The sequence below is a fragment of the Chlorella variabilis genome, assembly GCF_000147415.1.
Source record: "Chlorella variabilis unplaced genomic scaffold CHLNCscaffold_18, whole genome shotgun sequence".
In the NCBI taxonomy this organism is placed as follows: Eukaryota; Viridiplantae; Chlorophyta; class Trebouxiophyceae; order Chlorellales; family Chlorellaceae; genus Chlorella; species Chlorella variabilis.
The window spans coordinates 900761-919539 of NW_005435070.1; the positions used below are offsets into that span (position 1 = coordinate 900761).

An 18779-nucleotide genomic window follows, 5' to 3' on the forward strand; every position below is an offset into this window, starting at 1 on the left:
GCGCCGCTCCCCGCGCCCGCGCCGCTCGACGAGGCGCCGGCAGATGCTGCTGCAGCTGCGGCTGCGGCTGCGGCTGCTGCGGCGGCTGCAACTGCGACGGCGGCGGCTGCTGCGCCCCGGCCGCCGCCCGCCCCTCGCGCCGCGGCCCCGCCCCGCCGCACCCCCCGCCCCTCGCCGAGCTGGAGCAGCCGCGCGCGCGGCGGCGGCGGCGGCGGCCTGCAGCTGCAGCAGCAGGCGGGCGCGAGGGGCAGCGCCGGCCTGCAGCTGTGGGCGCAGCTGGCCCCGCTGGCCCTGGGGGCGGGCGCCGGCGGCGAGGGCTCCCCTCTGGTGGCTGCCGCCACCGGCGGCTACCCGTGGCCGCAGCTGCAGGCGCCGGCAGGTGGGCGCGGCGCTGGCAACGCGCCGGCGCTGGCCGCCGCCCCAGGCGCCGCCGTCGAGTGCAGCTGCTCGCCGCGCAAGCACCAGGGCTGGTTCAGCTGGCTTCGCTGGCCGTGGCATGAGGGCGGCGCCGAGCACGCGCACCACGCCCACCACAGCCACCACCACCACCAGCAGCAGCAGCAGCAGCACCAGCACCAGCAGCACCAGCAGGAGGCCGCCGCCGCCGGCCCCTGCTCCTGCGCCGGCGCCTGCAGCGACCACGACTGCTGCTGCGGCCTGGGGGCGGGGCACGACCAGCCTGCCACGCCCGCCGTGTGGGCGCGCGACGGCGGCGGCGGCGGCGCGGCCGACGGCGACGCTTGGGAGCTCGGCTGGCGGCGGGCTGCCGCCGCGCCTGCGCGGCACGCGGCCGATGGGCCCCACCTCTGCGGCCCAGGCAGCATGCAGGTCGTGACCCCGTCCCGCGCGGGCGCTGCTGTGACGGCGGCAGCGGCGGCGGCCGCCGCGGGCTCGCCGCCCTGGTGGGCCGTGGCGGCGGCGGCGGCGGCGGGCCCCGCGGTGGCCGCCCGGCAGCCGCAGCTTGCGCAGCGGCTGGCCCCGCTGGCCCTGGACGTGCTGCCGGGGGCTGGCGGCGAGGAGCTGCCGCCCATGCCGCCTCACCCACACCTGCGCCAGGTGGTGGTGGATGAGGCGCTGCTGGCGTCGGTGCTGGGGCCGCGCCGCTTTGAGGGGCACAGCAGCGCAGGTGGGGGGCTGGCCTGCCTGTGGCGAGGCCGGCCAGCCGCTGCTGCGCGCTGCCTGCCCTGCCCTGCGCCGCGACTGCGACAGAGCTGCCTGCCTGCCTTCTGTGCTGTAGCCTGCCTGCCCTGCCTGATCGTTGCTGCGCCTGCGGCCCCTGGGCTGCCCATGCCTCATGCTCCGCTGGAAACACATCAACCCCCCCTCTGTCGCGCACACACACCCCTGGACCCACCCCGCCCCGCCCCTGCCCTGCCCTCCTGCCCTCCCACCCGCCGCAGAGCGCGTGGCCGCCCCCGGCACCGCCGCGGGCCTGGTGTGGACTGCTGTGGGGGGCAAGGTGCAATACATCGAGTGCATCTGCGTGGGGGCGGCGCCCGCGGCCGGCGGCGTGTCCAGCCGTGCGGGAGGCCAGCTGACGCTGACGGGTGAGGCTGGGTGGGGGAAGATGGTGGCGGGGCTGGGGCGCATGCGTGCACGTTTGGGTCCAAACGGGGAGGGCACGCAGGGCAAGGCGGCAGCAGGTGCGAGCGTGTGCACGGCCCGCCGCCCCGGCCTCCGCCCCCACAGGCCCCACAGGCCCTGCCGCCCGCTCAGCGCCTGCCGCGCCGCCGCGCCTGCAGGCCAGCTGGGCGAGGTGCTGGAGGAAAGCGCGCGCATCGCGCTGTCCTGGGTGCGCGCCCACGCCCCTGCACTGGGCCTCCCTGGCGACGCCTCCTGCCCCTCCCGCAAGTGGGATGTCCACATCCACCTGCCCGCAGGTAGCCCCCCGCCCCCGCCCCCCACACACCCTGCTTGCACCTTGCGTGCGGCCTGCCTGCTCCGTGTATTCGCGTGTGCTTGTGCTGTGGCTTGCGTGTGTGTGCGTGGCGCACGGGCGTCGGGCGTGCAGGCCCACCGGCCAGGGCTGCCGGCACCGCAGCGCAGCGGCGCTCTGCTTGGCGGGGGTGTCCGTCCCGCTGCCGTGCTGCCGCGGGTGGCGCATCTGGGGTGCCTGGTGCACCTGAGCCTGTGCTCCGCTGAGCCCGCCTCCGCCTGCCCCTGGCCGCCGCCGGCGCAGGCGCCGTGCCCAAGGACGGCCCCTCTGCCGGCATCACGCTGGCTGTGGCTCTGGTGTCGTTGTTCACCGAGCGATGCGTGCGGGCGGACGTGGCCATGACGGGTGCGCGGGGCGGGGAGCGGGCGGGACGGGAGCAGCCGCGCGCGCCGCGCTGGTGGCGATTGCACAGGGGCGGCGCTGCCCGGTTCCGGTGCATGCCGGCTGTGTATCAGCCCCTCGAGGGACAAGCATGTCCCCATGCCTGCGTGCTCCCGCTGCGTGCGGCCTTCAGCGCTGTTGCCAGCTGCCCGCCCGCCCGCCGCGCCTGCCCGCCCGCTCCTCGCCGCCTGCGTTGGTGCAGGGGAGCTGACGCTGCGGGGGCTGGTGCTGCCTGTGGGCGGCGTCAAGGAGAAACTGCTGGCGGCGCAGGCGGCGAGCATGGCGTGCGTGCTGGTGCCCGCCCGCAACATGCCAGACGTGCAGGCGAGCGCGGTTGGGGGGGGGGGGGCTGGTGGCGGGGCCGCAGGGGCGGCGCGGGGCAGCATCGCTGCGCTGGCGTGCCTGCTGCTGCTCCCTCCCGCGGCCGCTGCTTTGGTGGCTGCGCATGGGTGTGCTGCACTGGCGTGTGCCCCAATCAGAGCATGGAATACTGCAATGCACACCCGCTCGCCTGCCCCACCTCACCCCCTCGCCCACCCCGGCACCCTGGCTGCAGGCGGATGTGCCGGCTGAGGTCCGCGAGAGCCTGGAGGTCGTGCCCTGCCAGCGGCTGGAGGATGTGCTGCAGGCAGCCTTCGACCCACCCCTGACCCTGAAGCAGCAGCTCCTGCTGGCGCGTCTCTAGGCGAGGCCGCCGCAGCAGCAGCGAGCCCCGCCGCACCCCCATTCATGTTTTATGTCCAACCACCACCCCCCATTCTGAACAAGCCCGCCAGTGCAAGCATGGCGCACCGGCGACCAAGCCTTTTCTTGTACCACAAGCCATCGCCATTTCCTGTACCTCAGCAGTTTTCACCGCCGTCGGGGGGGGCGCCCCGCCCCCGAGGCGCCTCCCTTGCGCGGGTTTTGTTTCATTCGGGGCAACGGCCCTCTTGCACCGGTGCAAGAGGGTACCCTCCCTCCTGCACACATAAACTCACCCCCTGATCTCGTTTCGTGTCTGAAAGCGTTATGCTTTTCAGCCTTGTAGCCGCTGATTGCCCTCCCTGCCAGCGCAGAGCGCTGTGACCACAGCAGCTCGCGGGGCGGCGGTCGTGCTGGCGTGGTGCCTACCTATATCGTTAGAGCATTAGAGCCTTTCCTGATTCTCTGCATCAACTCCCCCTGTAGCTCTTGTAATTTCACTCGTGCTCCATGAGTGGAGGCCAGGGCCAAAGCTTGAGGGCGGTGAACAGCTGGCGGCGCCACTCAGCGCCATTGTTGGGGCTTATAATAGAGATTTGATCATGCGCCCCCGTGGGGCAGCTCAGAACCCCTGCCTCTCTCTTTCTGCACACAGCAGCAGCCATGTCCAAGCGCACTCAAAAGCAGGCGAAGGCAAGTTGCACCGGTTGTCGAGTTTTGCCTGCGGTGTGCGATATGAACTTTCGGGGTGACAAGTGAAGATCGTTGATCTACGTGTGCGGCACGCTCGTACACTTCTCCCGGCCCTAGCTGCCGCCGCCACCGCTGCCAGCTGCCCTGGTCCCAAGGCGCGACCCTGCGCTTGCGGCCACAACCGTCCACCTGCAGCTAGATAACACGCCCGTGAAGATCAACGTGGGTGGACAGTTGTTTTGGACCACGCGCACGACCCTCACGTCCAATATAATTCTTTATTTTTAGGTGAGCCGGCTGTTTGCGGATAGGAAGGGCGTTGCCGTTCAGGGCACGCACATGCGGGATGCTGAGGGCAATGTCTTCATTGACAGGTGAGGAGGCTAATGGCGTCTGGAGTGGCTGCATGGGGTTTCTATGCTTGATGGGCCACCAACCAACTTTTGGCCACCGGCCTTACGCCATCCAGGGATCCGCGATGGTTCCAAACGGTGCTCAACTTCCTGCGCGATTCGTGGGTTCCGCTGCCGCCCACCATACACGAGCGGCAGCAGCTGTATCAGGAGGCGCAGTTCTACATGCTGGAGGTGAGCAGCCTGAGAGGACCTTTGCTAGCATATACCCTTGTCTACCCTGCCGGCAACCGGCGCACCAAGTGGGTGTCGCTGATGCCGATTGTCCTTGGTTACAGGGCCTGGCAATGCTGGTAGAGGAGGTGGAAACTGGTCATGCCGGCCAGCAGTTGGAGTGGGGCCGTTTCCAGCTGGTTGCTACAGAGACAAGGCTAGGTGAGCCTTTGACATGGTTCCCTCTCCTCTGGTCCATCCGGCGCCTCCAGTTGTTGCCGAGCTAAGTGGCTTGCTCACCGTGCTTTGCAGCAAGCAACATGGCAACAATCCTCAGCAAAATTGATAAAGTAGTTGCTGCTGTTGCTGGGACGGCAAAAGAAATATCCAGGCTGCCAGAGTTTCCGGACTTTGAGCAGCTGCAACAGGAGGTGGGCGGGATTGCGCGCCGGCTGACCAACCTAAATAACATGGTGGCAGCGGCATATGAATTGGGGGACGACGTACGTGGGGAGGATGATGATTGAGAGGGCAAGCACGGAAGCTGGACCTGGTGCTGTCTTTATTGTGCCTGCTGGACCTGGTGTTTTTATTGTGCCATGAATGATATGCTCCCTCACTGCCCCGGCCTGAAAGCGCTGCCAACTGTGGACGCACAGGCAGGCCCCACATTATGGGGGCAATTGCCAGCCGCGTGTGGCCGCCGCGTGTTACCACGCCCTCGGCTGCCACAGCGGTGGTGCTTGATGCTGCAAAATGTGGGGAGGCCGGCCGGGTGTGTGTTGACGCCGCTTAATATGCGGTACTGCTGCGGTACGACGTCCAAATTTTGAAACAGCGTTTTAACCCATGGCAGCCACCACAATAGCTGGAAATTCACAGTCAGCACCACGCTTGGGGCTGTAGCTCAGTGGTATGAGCGACCGCTTCGCATGCGGTAGGTCCCGAGTTCGATCCTTGGCAGCTCCACTTTTGTTTTTAGATCAGGCGAAAAGGGGATACACTTCAGCCTTCTGTCCCCTTGAATCCATCTGAAAATGCAAAAATGATGGAGGGGCAGGCATCCGTGATACGCCATGCGGCAGAGCCAGCCGTCCACAATGGCGACGAAGGGCAAGCGTGGTCCGACACGGTGGGGCGGCGAGCTCAGTTTGCTTCTGTTGGCCGCCGTGCGTGGCCCAAATGCAGCTCTTGCATCCTTGCCGCAGGGACCACCACCTCTAAATCTAAATCGACATGCCTCCCCCGGCTCCTGCCCCGTGCCTGCCAGCACATACCGCTCTTCATGGAAACAACCGATTTTTGGGGTTTAGAGTAACCCTAAACTGGTGCCCCCTGCGCTCTTTGAACACTGCTAAAAGGTAAAAGGTAAAGGTAAAGGTGGGGAAGAGCCTCCACAGGCTTAACTTCCCGGTTTTAACGTCTAGCTTTAGACCATTATTTGATCTGCCTGACGCGCCAAGTGCAGTACCCCCCACTAGTAGTGAATGGGTCCCTGGGAGGCCTGTGCCGAAGCCTTGGCGATTCTATTAGGCGTTCCCGAAGGAATTGGCTTGGATTGGCGCTGAGCCGGTCAGCTATGCCGCGTTTGTCCTCACAAAGTTTCGACATGGGAGGAATCGAACCTGTGCCCTCTCGGAGGGTTTAGACACTAGCTCCAGCGCCTTCAAAGAAGGCCTTTCTTTGCCTGCTGAAATCCACACACGTTTTTCACAAATCATGCGACACCCAGACAGGGGACAAGTGTATAGCAGCATCGTCAGCCGTCCAGAGTAGAGGTGTGGGCCTTGACCGCCTCGATCTCCGCCGCGTACTTGCGGCGCAGGCGGTGTCGAGTGAGAGGGTAGCAGTTGGGCTGGTGACAGATGCGGTTGTTTCCATGAAGAGCGGTATGTGCTGGCAGGCACGGGGCAGGAGCCGGGGGAGGCATGTCGATTTAGATTTAGAGGTGGTGGTCCCTGCGGCAAGGATGCAAGAGCTGCATTTGGGCCACGCACGGCGGCCAACAGAAGCAAACTGAGCTCGCCGCCCCACCGTGTCGGACCACGCTTGCCCTTCGTCGCCATTGTGGACGGCTGGCTCTGCCGCATGGCGTATCACGGATGCCTGCCCCTCCATCATTTTTGCATTTTCAGATGGATTCAAGGGGACAGAAGGCTGAAGTGTATCCCCTTTTCGCCTGATCTAAAAACAAAAGTGGAGCTGCCAAGGATCGAACTCGGGACCTACCGCATGCGAAGCGGTCGCTCATACCACTGAGCTACAGCCCCAAGCGTGGTGCTGACTGTGAATTTCCAGCTATTGTGGTGGCTGCCATGGGTTAAAACGCTGTTTCAAAATTTGGACGTCGTACCGCAGCAGTACCGCATATTAAGCGGCGTCAACACACACCCGGCCGGCCTCCCCACATTTTGCAGCATCAAGCACCACCGCCGTAGCAGCCGAGGGCGTGGTGGTGCGCGGCGGTGGCACGCGGCGCCGCCCCGCCAACGCCGCGTTTCACGGCCACAGGCTGGTTCAAATGAAACGAGCCGCTTGATCGCGGTGTCTGCCTCTGAGTCTGCAGGGGATAGCGTCGAGCATTGGGGCCATGAAGTGCCCCTCCCTGAGCACATTGGGTGGCACTCTTGTTCCGCGGGCATAGCCCGGGCTGTGTTTGCCACCAGCCCCCCGCCTGTGCACCTACCGCCAACAGGCGGACCGGCGGCCACGGTCGGCTGCTCCTCTCCTTCAGGAGTTCACTCAATGTAAGCGTCCAGGGACAGGTACCGGCAAAAACTTGAATACTTGCAGTACAAGGTTGCGGTACGGGGGCATCGCACCTCTGGCCGCTCTCCTTCGGCACGTCTATCGGCCACTCTCAGCTCCCGCCCACCCTGCCACCCCCTTGTGCGTGTCAGTCAGCCAACCCCAGCCACCATGTCCCTGCTCCAAGGCAAGACCGCGCTGCTGACGGGCGCGAGCCGCGGCATCGGCGCTGCCATCGCCTGCGCGCTGGCCAAGGAGGGCGCCAGCCTGACGCTGGTGGCCCACCCCCACCACGAGCAGGACCTGAAGCAGGTGGGTGGGAGCGGGGCCCCAAACCCAAGGCTGGAGGGGCCTTGGACAGCCCCAGCCAGCCTTGGACGCCCCACGGCTTGAGGGTGGGAGGGTCAGAGCGCCCTGGTGGAGGGTGCGGCACGATGCGGCTGCGCCGCCACCAGCCGAGCCGCCGCCTGCGAGAGGTACCCACACGCCTCCGCGTTCCCGCTGGCTTCACAAGCTCTCCAGGCTGCCATTCCCCACACCCGCCACGCCCTGCTGCCACCCCCTGCCCCGCAGTGCGCCGACAAGGCCAAGAGCTGCGGCGCCAAGGAGTGCGAGACGCAGTGCGTGGACTTTGCTGACACAGCGGTGAGCCACGGAGGCGGCAGGGAAGCAGCTCTGGCGTGCGGGATGAGGGGAGGGTGCCTCCAGCGGTGTGACACATGCTGGGGCCGCAGCAAATCGATGCACACCCACCACCGAGCTGCCGCCGAGCTCAACTGCCGCTGCCCGCCTGCCGCGCCCCTCCCCCCACCCTCGACCTCTGCAGGCCGTGCAGAAGCTGGCGGAGCAGTGCGCCAGCAAGGGGTTCGATGTGAGCAGAGGACGAGCCTCGGCCAGAGCCTGCCTGCTCTGCCACCGCCTCCCCCGCCTGCTCCCGCCGCCCCTGCCATCCACCCCGCTTGCTGCCTGGCTTGCCGCCTGCCCGCAGGTTCTGATCAACAATGCCGGCATCTTTGGGTCGCACCAGGCCGAGGAGCTGGGCCCGCTCAAGGGTGAGAGGGCGGCCTGCAGGGCTGCAGGGGCTCTGTCCAACGGATGGGCAGTCTGGCAGCAGGCGTTGTGGGTGCAGGGCAGCAAGCATTAGACGTGTGCAGGCAGCCTCAGTGCCACGCATCTCCCTGAGGTGCCGCCCCCGCACCGCCCTGCCACCCCAAGCGTGCCTGCTCCTGGCTGCCTGCTGGCCGCTGCAGGCAACCCGGATGACTGGGACCGCGTGATGAAGGTGAGCGCCCCGGCCAGCCCTCCCCGGCAGCCCCGCATGCAACTCGCCCGCTCACCAACCTTGCTCCGCTTGTGCCTGGCAGCCTCTGCCAGCAGCGCCGCCATGCCGACATGCATGCCTGGTCCAGCGCTGCCATGCCCCTGCCATCGACGACGCCAGCGCTTCACCTGCCTGCCAAGCGTGCGCCTGGGGTTGCAGGTCAACGCGCTGGCGCCCATGAGGCTCATCAGGTGGGGCGTGGGAGCAGCCGCGCTTGCTGTTACCCCTACCACAGCTAAGCTTTCATGCACGCCTGCGTTCACCTGCCTGTTCGCTCCCGCAGGGCTCTGGCCCCCAAGATGGCTGAGAAGGGGTCGGGCTGGATCATCAACGTGGGCGATGTGGAGGCCATCCACGAGGGGCCCCACCACGCCGCCTATGCCGCTTCCAAGGTGGGCAGGCAGCAGAGGGTTGGCAGCTGACAGCACCCAGCGGTACTCGCCTTCACCTGGTATTCCTGACAGCCACAGAGCCGGCATGCTGGCGTATGTCTGATGCAGAGAGCAGGGGCTGGCTATATGCGTCCGAGGCTGAGCGGGATCCTTTGCAGCCAGCTGCTGAGCTGCCAGCCTGCCCCACTCTCAACCTTTGCCGTGGCTCTGCCTCCCATCGCTGGCCCCCCGCAGTATGCCCTGCGCGGCTTTGGACTGTCTGCCTACGAGTCGCTGAGGCAGCACAACGTCAAGGTGTGTTTGTGAGGAGGCCTGTGTCTGGCAGCGTGCACCCAGCCGGCCCCTGATGCCCTGCCAGCAGGCATCGGCACGTTGAGATTCAGCGAGATTCCATGCTGGCAGCGGCCTGCATGCACATCTGCTCACTTGTGCTGCCATCTGCCTGCCTCTGTCACAGAGGTTAGCTCCCCGTCCATGTGTGCAATCCTCTGTACTGCATCATCTGCCCATGCGGGGTACATGCGCTGGCGGCCATCCTTGCGTGCACCTGCTGTGCCGCGCAGGTGGTGGACATCGCCCCCGGCAACGTCAAGGACACCGGCATGGCGAAGAAGAGCGACATGCACGGTGGGGGGGCGGGGTGATGGAGGCGCCCCTGGCGGCCGTTGCTTGCTGGCGGCCTGCTGGCATCCCCAGCACACTGCTGCTGCCAACTCGGTGGCTCACTGTGGTGGATGGTGGATGTATTGCTTGCGCGCGCGAGGCGAGCCCTGCTTAGTGGGGGCTGGCCCCTCTTGGTCGTTGCCGCCATGCGTGCGCAGGCGGGCAGGGCGCCATCGCCCCCGAGGACGTCGCCGAGGCGGTGCTCTTCTGCTTCCGCTGCTCCGCCAACTGCGTGCCCGAGGAGATTGTGCTCAAGGCGCTGAAGCCGGGGAAGGCCTCCTGAGCCTGCGCCGCCGTGCCAAGCAGGCAGGCGCCTGCACCACGTGCCAAGAAGCAGCCGTAGGTGGCGCTCAGCAGAGGCCTGGCTGTTGTGGGACTCCACCCTGCGTGCATGTTGCCAGTCTAATGTATAGAATCGCGTGTGTGAGAATCTGCGACCCGAGCCAAGCATCACAGCGGCTGAGTGGGCGAGTCGTGCGTCTGGTGCGGGGGCCGCCCCTGTGACATGCCTGCTGCGCCAGCTATCGCCACAAACAGCAACGCTTTCGATGGCGCCTTCCTTCCAGCCGCTTGCGGGTGCCTGCTTCCGCTCAATTGGGGCCCCGCAGCAGCCGGCATGGCGAGGTGGGTGATAGCGGACGATCGGGAGGAGGATGCCGAGAGCACCTCGGAGGAAGAGGAGGAGTCGGAGGCCGAGGAGGAGGAGGCTGAGGGCAGCGAGGAAGCTGAGGCCGTGGCTGAGGCCGAGGAGGAGCCCGCCGCCGCCGGGCCCAGCAGCGCCGCGGCGGCACCCTCTCCGGGCGGCACGATTAAGCAGCGCAAGCTCAGCATCAAGCTGGGCGGGCCCGACGTGTGCCACGTGAGTGCGCAGCACTACCCATGGCCCTGGGAAACCCACCTCTTCCCATCCTGCGCCAGCGCCGCTGTCCAAGGTGTGTGACGTGCGGCGGCGCCTCCCTTGCACGGCCTGCTCGCCTGCAGGTGTGCGGCAAGCGGGGCCACAGCGCCGGGTTTGTGGGCGCCAAGTACGTGGACTGCCCCAACAAGCCCTGCTACCTGTGCGGCAAGCAGGGGCACAGCACGATGACCTGCCCCTTCAGGCAAGCGCTGCTTCCTGGGATGCAGGCTGGGGCGGGGCAAGCGTGCGTGCATGCTCTGCCCCTGCCCTCGCCCCTGCCCAGCTCCCACCTCCCCGCGCTGCCCTGGTCTGCACGCTGCTGGCCCTGCCGCGCAGGATCGCGCCCGGCCACGGCTGCACCGTGGCCGCCGGCGTCGGCGGCGGCAGCGTGCTGGGCGCGCTGCGCAAGCGCGAGCAGGGCGGGCGGCCGCCGCCGCCGCAGGCGCCGCCGGCGCGGCGCTGGCAGGTGGATGCCGCGGTGCTCAAGCTGCACTCCAGGCGCACAACATGCCTGGAGTTCCACCCCACGCTGGTGAGAGGGTGCTGCAGAGCCGCCTGCCTGCCTGCCTTCCTGCCCGGCAGGCCCCGCCCCGCCCCCTGGTCGCCCACCTGGTTGCCCCCAGCCCTGGCCACGCCGTCAGCCGTCCCCACCAACTCACACCACCGGTACCGCTCATCCACCCATCCACCTGCAGGACCACCTGGTACTGTCGGGAGACAAGCGCGGGCAGATCGCGGTGTGGGACCATCACAAGGTGAGCCCTGCGGTGTGGGGCCACCAGCAGGCAGGCAGGCCCCCCACTGTGGAGCCTGCCAGGCGTGTGCAGGGGCGCCCCCACGCCGCTGGTACAGGGGAGGGGCACGCGCGACCGCCGCTGCCCCGCCTCCCCGCCTCCTCCCATCCACACACGCCATGCACCACCACCCACCTGTGTGCCCCTCCCCTCCCCTCCCCTCACCCCACCACCTTAATTAAGGTGTATGAGCGCACCCTGTACTCCTCCATTAACCGCTGGCTCACCAACCAGCTGCGCTTCATGCCGGGGGGCGACGCCTGCGCCTCCTCCTCCTACGACGGCACAGTCAAGGTGGGTGGCAGCGAGGCTCGGGGGGTGGGGCTGGGGGTGGTGGAGGCGAGGCGGGGGCGCAAGAGTGCCTGAGCGTGTCTGATCTTGGCCAGCTGGAACAAAGTTGGAATTCCTCTAACTCCCCACCCACGCCGCCACCACATCTCACCCAGCCACCCGCCTGCCCACCCACTCGCCCCCGTCCCCGCCCCCGCCCCTGCCCCTGCCCCTGCCCCTGCCACCCCACTGCCTGCCGCCCCCCAGGTGTTTGATGTGGAGACCGGGTGCGCCACCGTGCTGTACGACGCCAACCCTCAGGGGTGGGAGGGGGTGGAGGCGGAGGCGGCGGCCAACACCTGGGTGACCATCATGGGCATGGATGTGGTGCGCTCGGGTGAGTGCGTGGGGGGAAATGGGCAGGGGGAGGGAGGGCGTGGAGGTGGTGCGCTGGGGTGGGTGCGTGGGAGAGGTAGGCAGGCAGGGGAGGGGGGGACAGAAGGGCGAGTGGGGAGGTTGGGAGGCAGGCTGGACGAGGGAGGAGGGAGGGAGAGGAGCGGAGGGGGAGGGTTGGGCGTCAGCTTCGCCACCCTGCCTCACCTGCGTGCCGCCCCCGCCCCTCGCACCGCCCTGGCCTGGGGTGCCCCGCAGCGGGCGCCATCGTGGCGGGAGACAACTTTGGGCGCCTGCATTTCCTGGACCCGCGCCTGCGCAGCCCCGTGGCCAGCATGCAGCTGCACAAGAAGGGCAGCAAGGTGCGGTGTGTGTGTGTGGGCGGGAGCGAGTGTGGTGGCGCGTGGGTGCAAGAGGCGGAGGCGGGGCCGTGAGCTGGCTGCAGCTATAGTGGAGCGCAGCGCGGCGCCTCCAGCCCTCGCTATACTAAGCACGGCGTCGCTGGCTGCCACGGCTGCCCACCTGGCGCCCCATGCCCTGCCCTGCCTGCCCCTCTGGTCTCCCCACACCCCCTCTCCCGCAGGTCCAGTGCGTGCATGCCAACCCCGTGGACAGCAACCTGGTGATGAGCGCGGGCAACGACTACTGGGCGCGCGTGCTGGACATACGCTGCCTCGTGTCGGGTGGGCGGGGCGGCTGGCAGCGGGGCTGGGGGCGGGAGGAGGCTGGGCGGGGTCCAGGTGGCGGGAGGGAGGGAGCAGTGTGGGTGTGCGTCTGTGTGGTGTGTGCGTATGTGTGGTGTGGGGTGTGGGGGGGGATGTTGAAATGCAGTGGAGGCGCGGAGATGGCAGGAGGGGAGCGGGAGCAAGGTGGAGGAGAGGCCTGCTGGGAACCGACCCGGCCCGCCCGAGGCACCCGCCTGCGCCCGCAGGCAACAGCGCGGACGGCAAGGGCAAGGCGGCGGTGGGGGGCGGCGCGGGCGGGTCCCCCGCTGAGCTGGCGTTGCTGCAGCACACCAAGGTCGTCAATGCCGCCTACTTCTCGCCCATCACAGGTGGGGGGCGGCTGTGTGGCTCATTGGGATTGGTTGGGATCGGTTTGGCCGCCGCTGCAGCAACTATATCAGCGGAAGGTTGGCGGCAGGCGCTGTCGCTGTGAAGGCACAAGCAGCTTGTGTGTGCTGCACTGGGTGCCGCTTTGGAGGGCCTGGTCAGTGTGCCTGCTGCCGCGGGTGCCTGTCCCGCTGCCGCTGCAGCTTCCTTGTGTGCGCCCATGCCACGCTTTCTTCCTTTCCTTTCCTTTCCTGCCCCTGCACCTGCCCCTGCACCTGGCTCCTGCTTGCCACAGGCCGCAAGATCCTCACCACCTGCCAGGACAACCGGCTGCGAGTGTGGGACTATTTGTACGCCACGCAGCAGGCACGACCACGCCGCCGCTGGGGGCCACCCCAGCGCCTCCCTTGCCGTCGCCGCTGCGTGCCTGCCACCACCCACCCCCACGCCTCATCTACCCAGCCCCGCCACCCACCTGCCGCCTCCGCTGCCCAAGCAACACAGCCACGAACAACAAGCAACAAGCAACCTACCCCATGCCCGCCGCCGCCCGGCGCCCCCACAACTAATCAACCCACCCCCACCACCCACCTGCCGCCTCCGCCGCCTACCCTGCGCAGCCCGCGGACCGCGAAATAGTCCACAGCCAGAACTTCAACCGATACCTGTCCCCCTTCAAGGCAGAGTGGGACCCAAAGGACCCTGCCGAGCGGCTGGTGGTGGTGGGCAGGTGGGGAGGGAGCAGGGGCGCGCTGCGCGCTGCTTCCGGGCAGCTGGGAGCAGCTGGGAGGCCAGCCGTGCTGGTGCGCCGCACCGGGCGATGTACCGCGAGTGATGTACCGCTGCGCCACGCCACCGGCCGCCGCTGCACAGCACGGCTGCTGCGGCGTGCTCTGTTGGATGACGTCGTGCCGCCGCTGTACCTTACCGGTCTGCAGGTACATCAGCGAGGACTTTGGCGGCCTGGCGCTGCACCCTGTGGACCTGCTGGATGCATCTACGGGTGTGCGGTGGGGTGGGGTGGGTGTGGGTGAAGGGTGTCGTGGGGTAGAGTAGGGTAAAGTGGAGTGGAGTGTTGTGTGGTGTGGCAGGAGGGTGGGACGGCAGGGTGCATGGGTGAAAGGAGGGCACAGCGGGAGAGCGGCAGGGCCCAGCGGGGCAGGAGCTGCTTGCATGCCAGACCCCACCCCACACTCCGCCCCGCCACGCCTCTCCAGCGGCGCCGCCTCATGCCGCCCGCCGCCGCCATGTGCCGCCCCTGCCGCCGCCGCCATGCAGGCGCGCTGGTGGGCGAGCTGACTGACCCCAACCTCACCACCATCTGCCCTGTCAACCTGCCTCACCCACGCCTGGACCTCATCGGTAAGCTGGGAAGAAAGCAAACACAGGCGCAGAGAGGGGCGTGAGCGTGTGCTACTTGAAGTGGCGGTGGCGGCGTGGCGGTGGTGTGTGGATGTGTGTGGTGGGCAGGCATGTGGTTGGCGGTAGGCGGGGGGTGGCCCTTGCTCAGGGCAGGCCAGCATGGCATGCCTGGGGATTGTCAGGGCCTGTGGATGGGGCTGCTGTCTCAGACCTCAGATCCCGACTGTGAGCAGCAGCAGCAGCTGCTGCAGGGAACTGACAGCCTCTCCTCTGGCTGCCACATGGTGGCGTGTGCAGTGAGCGGCAGCAGCAGGAGCCTGTACGCCTGGCGGCCAGCCCCTGAGGAAGAGGAGGATGAGGAGGAGGGAGCCGCCAGCAGGGATGGCAAGCACAGCGGCGGCGGCAGCGGCGGAGGCGGCGGCGGCGGCGGCAGCGGCGGCCGGCCCTTCCATCTCAAGGCAAGGCCGGCTCCCGGCTGGGAGATTTCATGCCTGCCGATGCGCTCGCCAGCCAGCTGCGGCATGCACGCATGCATTCCACGCCTGCCCTGGCACCAATCCCAGATCACACACCCCCATACCTGCTTCCATCTGTCCCATGACCACCCTCCGCAAGCATCACAACCCTGTCTGTTTCTCCAACACCCCCTGCCTGCTCCCTGGCTGCTGCGCATATCACAACTGCAGGGCTCCTCCAACTATGTCTTCTTCGATGCCGACCCAGACGAGAAGAAGAAGGGCAAGCCGCGGGGCAAGGCAGCCACAGCAGCAGCGGCGGCGGCGGCCTCCGCTTCGCCCAGCACGGCCGCAGGCTCGCCGCCGCCTGGCGCCAAGGGCGGCGGCAAGGGCAAGAGCAAGGGCGGCGGCAGCGGCAAGGGCGGCGGCGCGGCGCACTCGGCGGCGCCCGGCGGCAAGGGCAAGGGCGGCAGCAAGGGGGCGTCGGCATCGACATCTGCCATACCAGCTGAGCCTGATGATGATGATGAGGAGGAGGAGGAGGAGGAGGAGGACGCTGCTTTCCAGCCGGGCCCCAGCAACGGCAGGATGCCCAAGCGCGGGGCAGGCAGCAAGGGGCGCAGCATCCCGCGCGCCAAGAAGCCTCGCAAGGGGCCCGGGGACCAGCAGGGCGGCGGCGCCTAGGCCTGCCGGGGCTGCCCGGAGGCCCACACACCCGTACCCCTGTCGCATGCAGTGCCAGCTGGATGCATGCTGTGCCCACATGCCATATTCTTCTGCTGTACTTCTGGCTACCTCCTGCTGCTGCCAGTGTGCTGCATACGCACGCGCCTCCGTCCTGGATACCTTGTTGCTGCCCCTCGGATCCCCTTCTTGCCTGCCTGCTTGCCGGCATGTTGCCTTCCCGGCCTCAAGGCCGGCCCACCTGTCAACAGCTGTTTTCTGGGGCTGCAGCTGTCGGTAGGGGCGGTGGGCCAGTCCCAGAGTAAGCAGGCTGTACCATATGGCAGTTACACTCTCTCGCTTTTGTGGTCAGGCGCAACGTGACAAGGTGGGGCGGGGCTCCGCTGGCGCGCGACAGGTAGGCAGGTAAGTATCATTCGTTGGTGGTGTGCCGCCGCATCACGCCGGCTGGCAGAGGAAGAAGAATACAACATGGTCAGGCAGTGCAAAGAGGAAAGGTGTGGTGGGACGGGCTGGGAGTGTGGTGGGCAGGGGCGGCGGCGTGTGCCGCCTGCCCATGCCCCTAGCAGGCGCCCGGCACAGGGCTGCGCCCTTCGTGCATGGCACCAGCACAGAGAGAGAGAGAGAGCAAAAATGGATGAAACAGGGGAACTCGCACACGCTTGAGCAATGCTAAGGGATGGGCAAGGAGAAATAGCCGAATTCCAGAGGGTAGTGGAAGAGGGGGGTGAAGGGGCGCAGGGTGGAGTCGTGAACTAAAACACTGGCCTGCAACCGAATAAAGGGCTTGAGGGTGCAAAAAACTTGGGACAGCGTAGAGGCGCGGATTGAGACGTAGATAGAGACCAACAAATGAACCTGGGCAGGGCTTGGCTGAGAGTGATCAGGAGGTGGTGGCGCTCGGCCGGGAGTCGCCGCTGCCGCTGGCGGCGCTGGGCGCTGGTGTGGCAGCTGACATTCTTGCGGCCTGTGCAGCAGCAGAGGGGCCGTCTTCGGGGATCCCAGGCGGGAGCGCCGCTGCCAGGGCCGCCCCCGCTCCTCCACCGCTGCCGCTCCCGCTGCTGCCTACTGTGGAGCCGCTTGCTGTGGGGCCGCCGCGGGCCGAAGCCCGCCCGCCATCCTGCTGTTCCTGCTGCTGCTGCTTCTGCTGCTGCTGCTGCTGCCATGGTGACTGCGGCTGCTGCTGCTGCCTGCTCCTGACTGACCTGCCCATCTGCTGCGAGACGGGGGGGCTGCCCGGCGGGCGATGCATGGCCGGCATCTCGCTGGCAGCGGCGGCGGCTGCCGCCTGCTGCGGCGCCAGCTCCGCCGCGAGCATCAAGCTGCACCCCAGGCAGGCGGCGGCACGGCACGGTCAGCTCCCAGCCCAGCCATACATACAAGTCGCGAGGCCGGGCCCTAGGCCCTGCCACCGTGCGCCTGCCGTGTGCACCAGCGCCCATCCAGCCCCGCCTCCACCCCCACCCAAGGCAGCTGCTCCTCACCCCAGCTGCTCCACGATGGCGCCAAACTGGGGGCGGCCCGCGGGCTCGTGGCACCAGCAGGCCTGCATCAGCCGCACATACTGCGGGTAGCAGGTGAAGGCGCCCGCCGCCAGGTCGCCAGACGCAGGCACCGCCAGGCCGGAGCCGCCGGTGCGCTGCACCACGGAGATGATCTGCGGGCGGAGGGCAGGAGGGCAGGGGCAGGGCCACAGGCGGGGGCGCACCAGTCAGGAGCGAGGGCAGGGGCGGCGGCAGGGGCAGGAGCAGGGGTAGGGCAGCGCGGCAGGTGTCTGGCTGCTGGTGTTGTTGTGACCACGACAGGCTTCCTTTCAGGCTGGGGTTTCCTGTTGATCCTCCCTTCAGCCTGGGATCCTGCTGATCCTCCTTTCAGGTTGAGGGCTGCCGCCGCCCACCTGGTAGGTGTTGAGGCCTTCAAAGGGCAGCCGCCAGGTCAGCAGCTCCCAGAGCACCTGCCGGCAGCGGGCCAGGAAAACACAGCGGTCGGCTGCTGGCCGGGAGGGAGGCGGCCGGCGGCCGGCAGCTGCAGGCGAGCGCGGCGCCGCTCCCCGGTGCAAGCCCTGCACGCCCACGCCGCTCGCGCAAGCGGCAGAACCCTCGGCCTCACCGTGCCAAATGCCCACACGTCTGCGGGCAGCTGGCCGGGCATGCCGTCGAGCACCTCTGGCGCCAGCCAGCGAGGGTTGGTCTGCACCACTGTGAACGAGGTGGCCCCCAGCTCCAGGGTGCGGCTCAGGCTGAAGTCGGCCACCTGGCGGGGAGGCGAGGGGGCACGGCGGCGCGGAACGGGGTAGGGTAAGGGAGGAGGAGGTGGCCGCGAACGGGCGGCGACGCGGCCGGCGGGCGCGGCAAGCAACGCCAGCCAGCCAGGCCAAGGCGATGCAGGCAGGCGGCGAGGCAGGCGCCGGGCAGATCCGCAGCCAAGCAAAGAGGAGCAGGCAGGCCCTGAGGCGGGCCACCCAGAGGCAGGTCACACCTTGACGTGCCACTGGCTGTCCACCAGCAGGTTTGCAGACTTGAGGTCGCGGTGGGCGATGGGCGGCGAGCGCGAGTGCAGGTACAGCATGCCCTTGGCCGCATCCAGCGCCAGGCTCAGCAGCCGCACCCAGGTCAGCCGCTTGGCCATCTGCAGGCAGAAGCAGGCAGGCAGGCAGGCAGGCAGGGCAAGGGGTGAGCGGGCAGCGGCGCGCAGCGGAGCAACCTGCCGTGCAGACATCCACTCTGAGCTGCAGCCTGGGCAGGCTCGGCGCCAGCCGTGGCCGTGGTAAGCTGCTGTGCCGCCACCCGTGCAGAGCTTCCCTGCCACTGCCATCGCCCAGTCCCTCTCACGCACCTGCGGGTGCCTGAGGCCCGCCCTGAGCAGCATGTCCAGGCTGGACTTGGCGCAGTACTCAAACACGAGGCTGGGGGGGTCGGTGCAGGCCCCCAGGTACAGGCAGACTGCGACGGAAAGGTATTGGGGAGGGCAGAGAGCAGGCGGGCGTACGTGAGCGAGCGGAGCAACCACCGTGCAAGCGGGCAGCGGCAGGCGGAGGGAACGAGGCGCGCCTGGCGCTGCAGCGCTGCGGGCCCTGCCAGCGTCGCCGCCGCCAGCCCCAGCCGCCCGCCCCCGCCTCACCGTTGGGGTGCCTCAGCTTGGACATGAGGGCGGCCTCCTTCTTGAGGGAGCGCATGAGCAGGTGGTGCTGGATGGAGGAGGTCATGTTGTCTGACCCCACAGGGCCCAGGATCTTGACAGCCACCAGGGCGCCGCAGTAGCGCGCCAGCCACACCTGCGCGTGGCGTGAGGCAGGGAGGCAGGGAGGCAGAGAGGCAGGGAGGCAGGGAGGGAGGGTGGGTGGGTGGCGTGCGTTGAAAGAAACCAAGCGCCGCCCACCCCACCCGCCCCACACCGCGGCAAAGTGAGGGAGCCCGGGCCGGCGGCTGCGGCGGCCTGTGGAGGCCGCACCTCCCCAAAGGACCCCTCCCCCACAATCTCCACAAGC

The 18779-nt window shown here is 68.1% G+C and overlaps 5 protein-coding genes across 5 annotated transcripts in view; 4 read left to right on the forward strand and 1 right to left on the reverse strand.

The window, feature by feature from the left end:
* CHLNCDRAFT_32275 (hypothetical protein) overlaps positions 1 to 3510 on the forward strand; it is a 6187-nt gene extending 2677 nt beyond the window's left edge. The window contains exons 7-12 of the mRNA XM_005845288.1: positions 748 to 1126; positions 1401 to 1547; positions 1743 to 1880; positions 2180 to 2281; positions 2520 to 2641; positions 2874 to 3510. Of these exons, the coding sequence (XP_005845350.1) occupies positions 748 to 1126; positions 1401 to 1547; positions 1743 to 1880; positions 2180 to 2281; positions 2520 to 2641; positions 2874 to 3002 (1017 nt within the window). The 3' untranslated portion in view covers positions 3003 to 3510. The remainder of the gene's footprint in view (positions 1 to 747; positions 1127 to 1400; positions 1548 to 1742; positions 1881 to 2179; positions 2282 to 2519; positions 2642 to 2873) is intronic.
* A 523-nt stretch (positions 3511 to 4033) lies between these two features.
* Positions 4034 to 4547, forward strand: CHLNCDRAFT_137160 (hypothetical protein; the record flags this gene model as incomplete). The annotated part of the gene is made up of 3 exons (XM_005845289.1): positions 4034 to 4068; positions 4164 to 4281; positions 4533 to 4547. 3 exons carry the CDS (start codon positions 4034 to 4036, stop codon positions 4545 to 4547), a joined length of 168 nt encoding a protein of 55 aa, XP_005845351.1.
* Positions 4548 to 7179: 2632 nt separating this feature from the next.
* Positions 7180 to 9667, forward strand: CHLNCDRAFT_137162 (hypothetical protein; the record flags this gene model as incomplete). Its single annotated transcript, XM_005845290.1, has 10 exons — positions 7180 to 7320; positions 7582 to 7653; positions 7835 to 7879; positions 7997 to 8060; positions 8259 to 8290; positions 8489 to 8520; positions 8613 to 8721; positions 8956 to 9015; positions 9285 to 9348; positions 9543 to 9667. 10 exons carry the CDS (start codon positions 7180 to 7182, stop codon positions 9665 to 9667), a joined length of 744 nt encoding a protein of 247 aa, XP_005845352.1.
* Positions 9668 to 10263: 596 nt separating this feature from the next.
* Positions 10264 to 14518, forward strand: CHLNCDRAFT_26064 (hypothetical protein; the record flags this gene model as incomplete). The annotated part of the gene is made up of 13 exons (XM_005845291.1): positions 10264 to 10526; positions 10670 to 10814; positions 10978 to 11037; positions 11260 to 11370; positions 11614 to 11743; positions 11998 to 12110; positions 12329 to 12415; positions 12697 to 12793; positions 13087 to 13214; positions 13412 to 13521; positions 13730 to 13794; positions 14070 to 14153; positions 14451 to 14518. Coding segments are annotated over 13 exons (1461 nt in total), but the record flags the coding sequence as incomplete, so codon positions are not given.
* A 2254-nt stretch (positions 14519 to 16772) lies between these two features.
* Positions 16773 to 17920, reverse strand: CHLNCDRAFT_25821 (hypothetical protein; the record flags this gene model as incomplete). The annotated part of the gene is made up of 4 exons (XM_005845423.1): positions 16773 to 16931; positions 17190 to 17246; positions 17402 to 17545; positions 17771 to 17920. 4 exons carry the CDS (start codon positions 17918 to 17920, stop codon positions 16773 to 16775), a joined length of 510 nt encoding a protein of 169 aa, XP_005845485.1.
* Between the last annotated feature and the right edge of the window lie 859 nt (positions 17921 to 18779).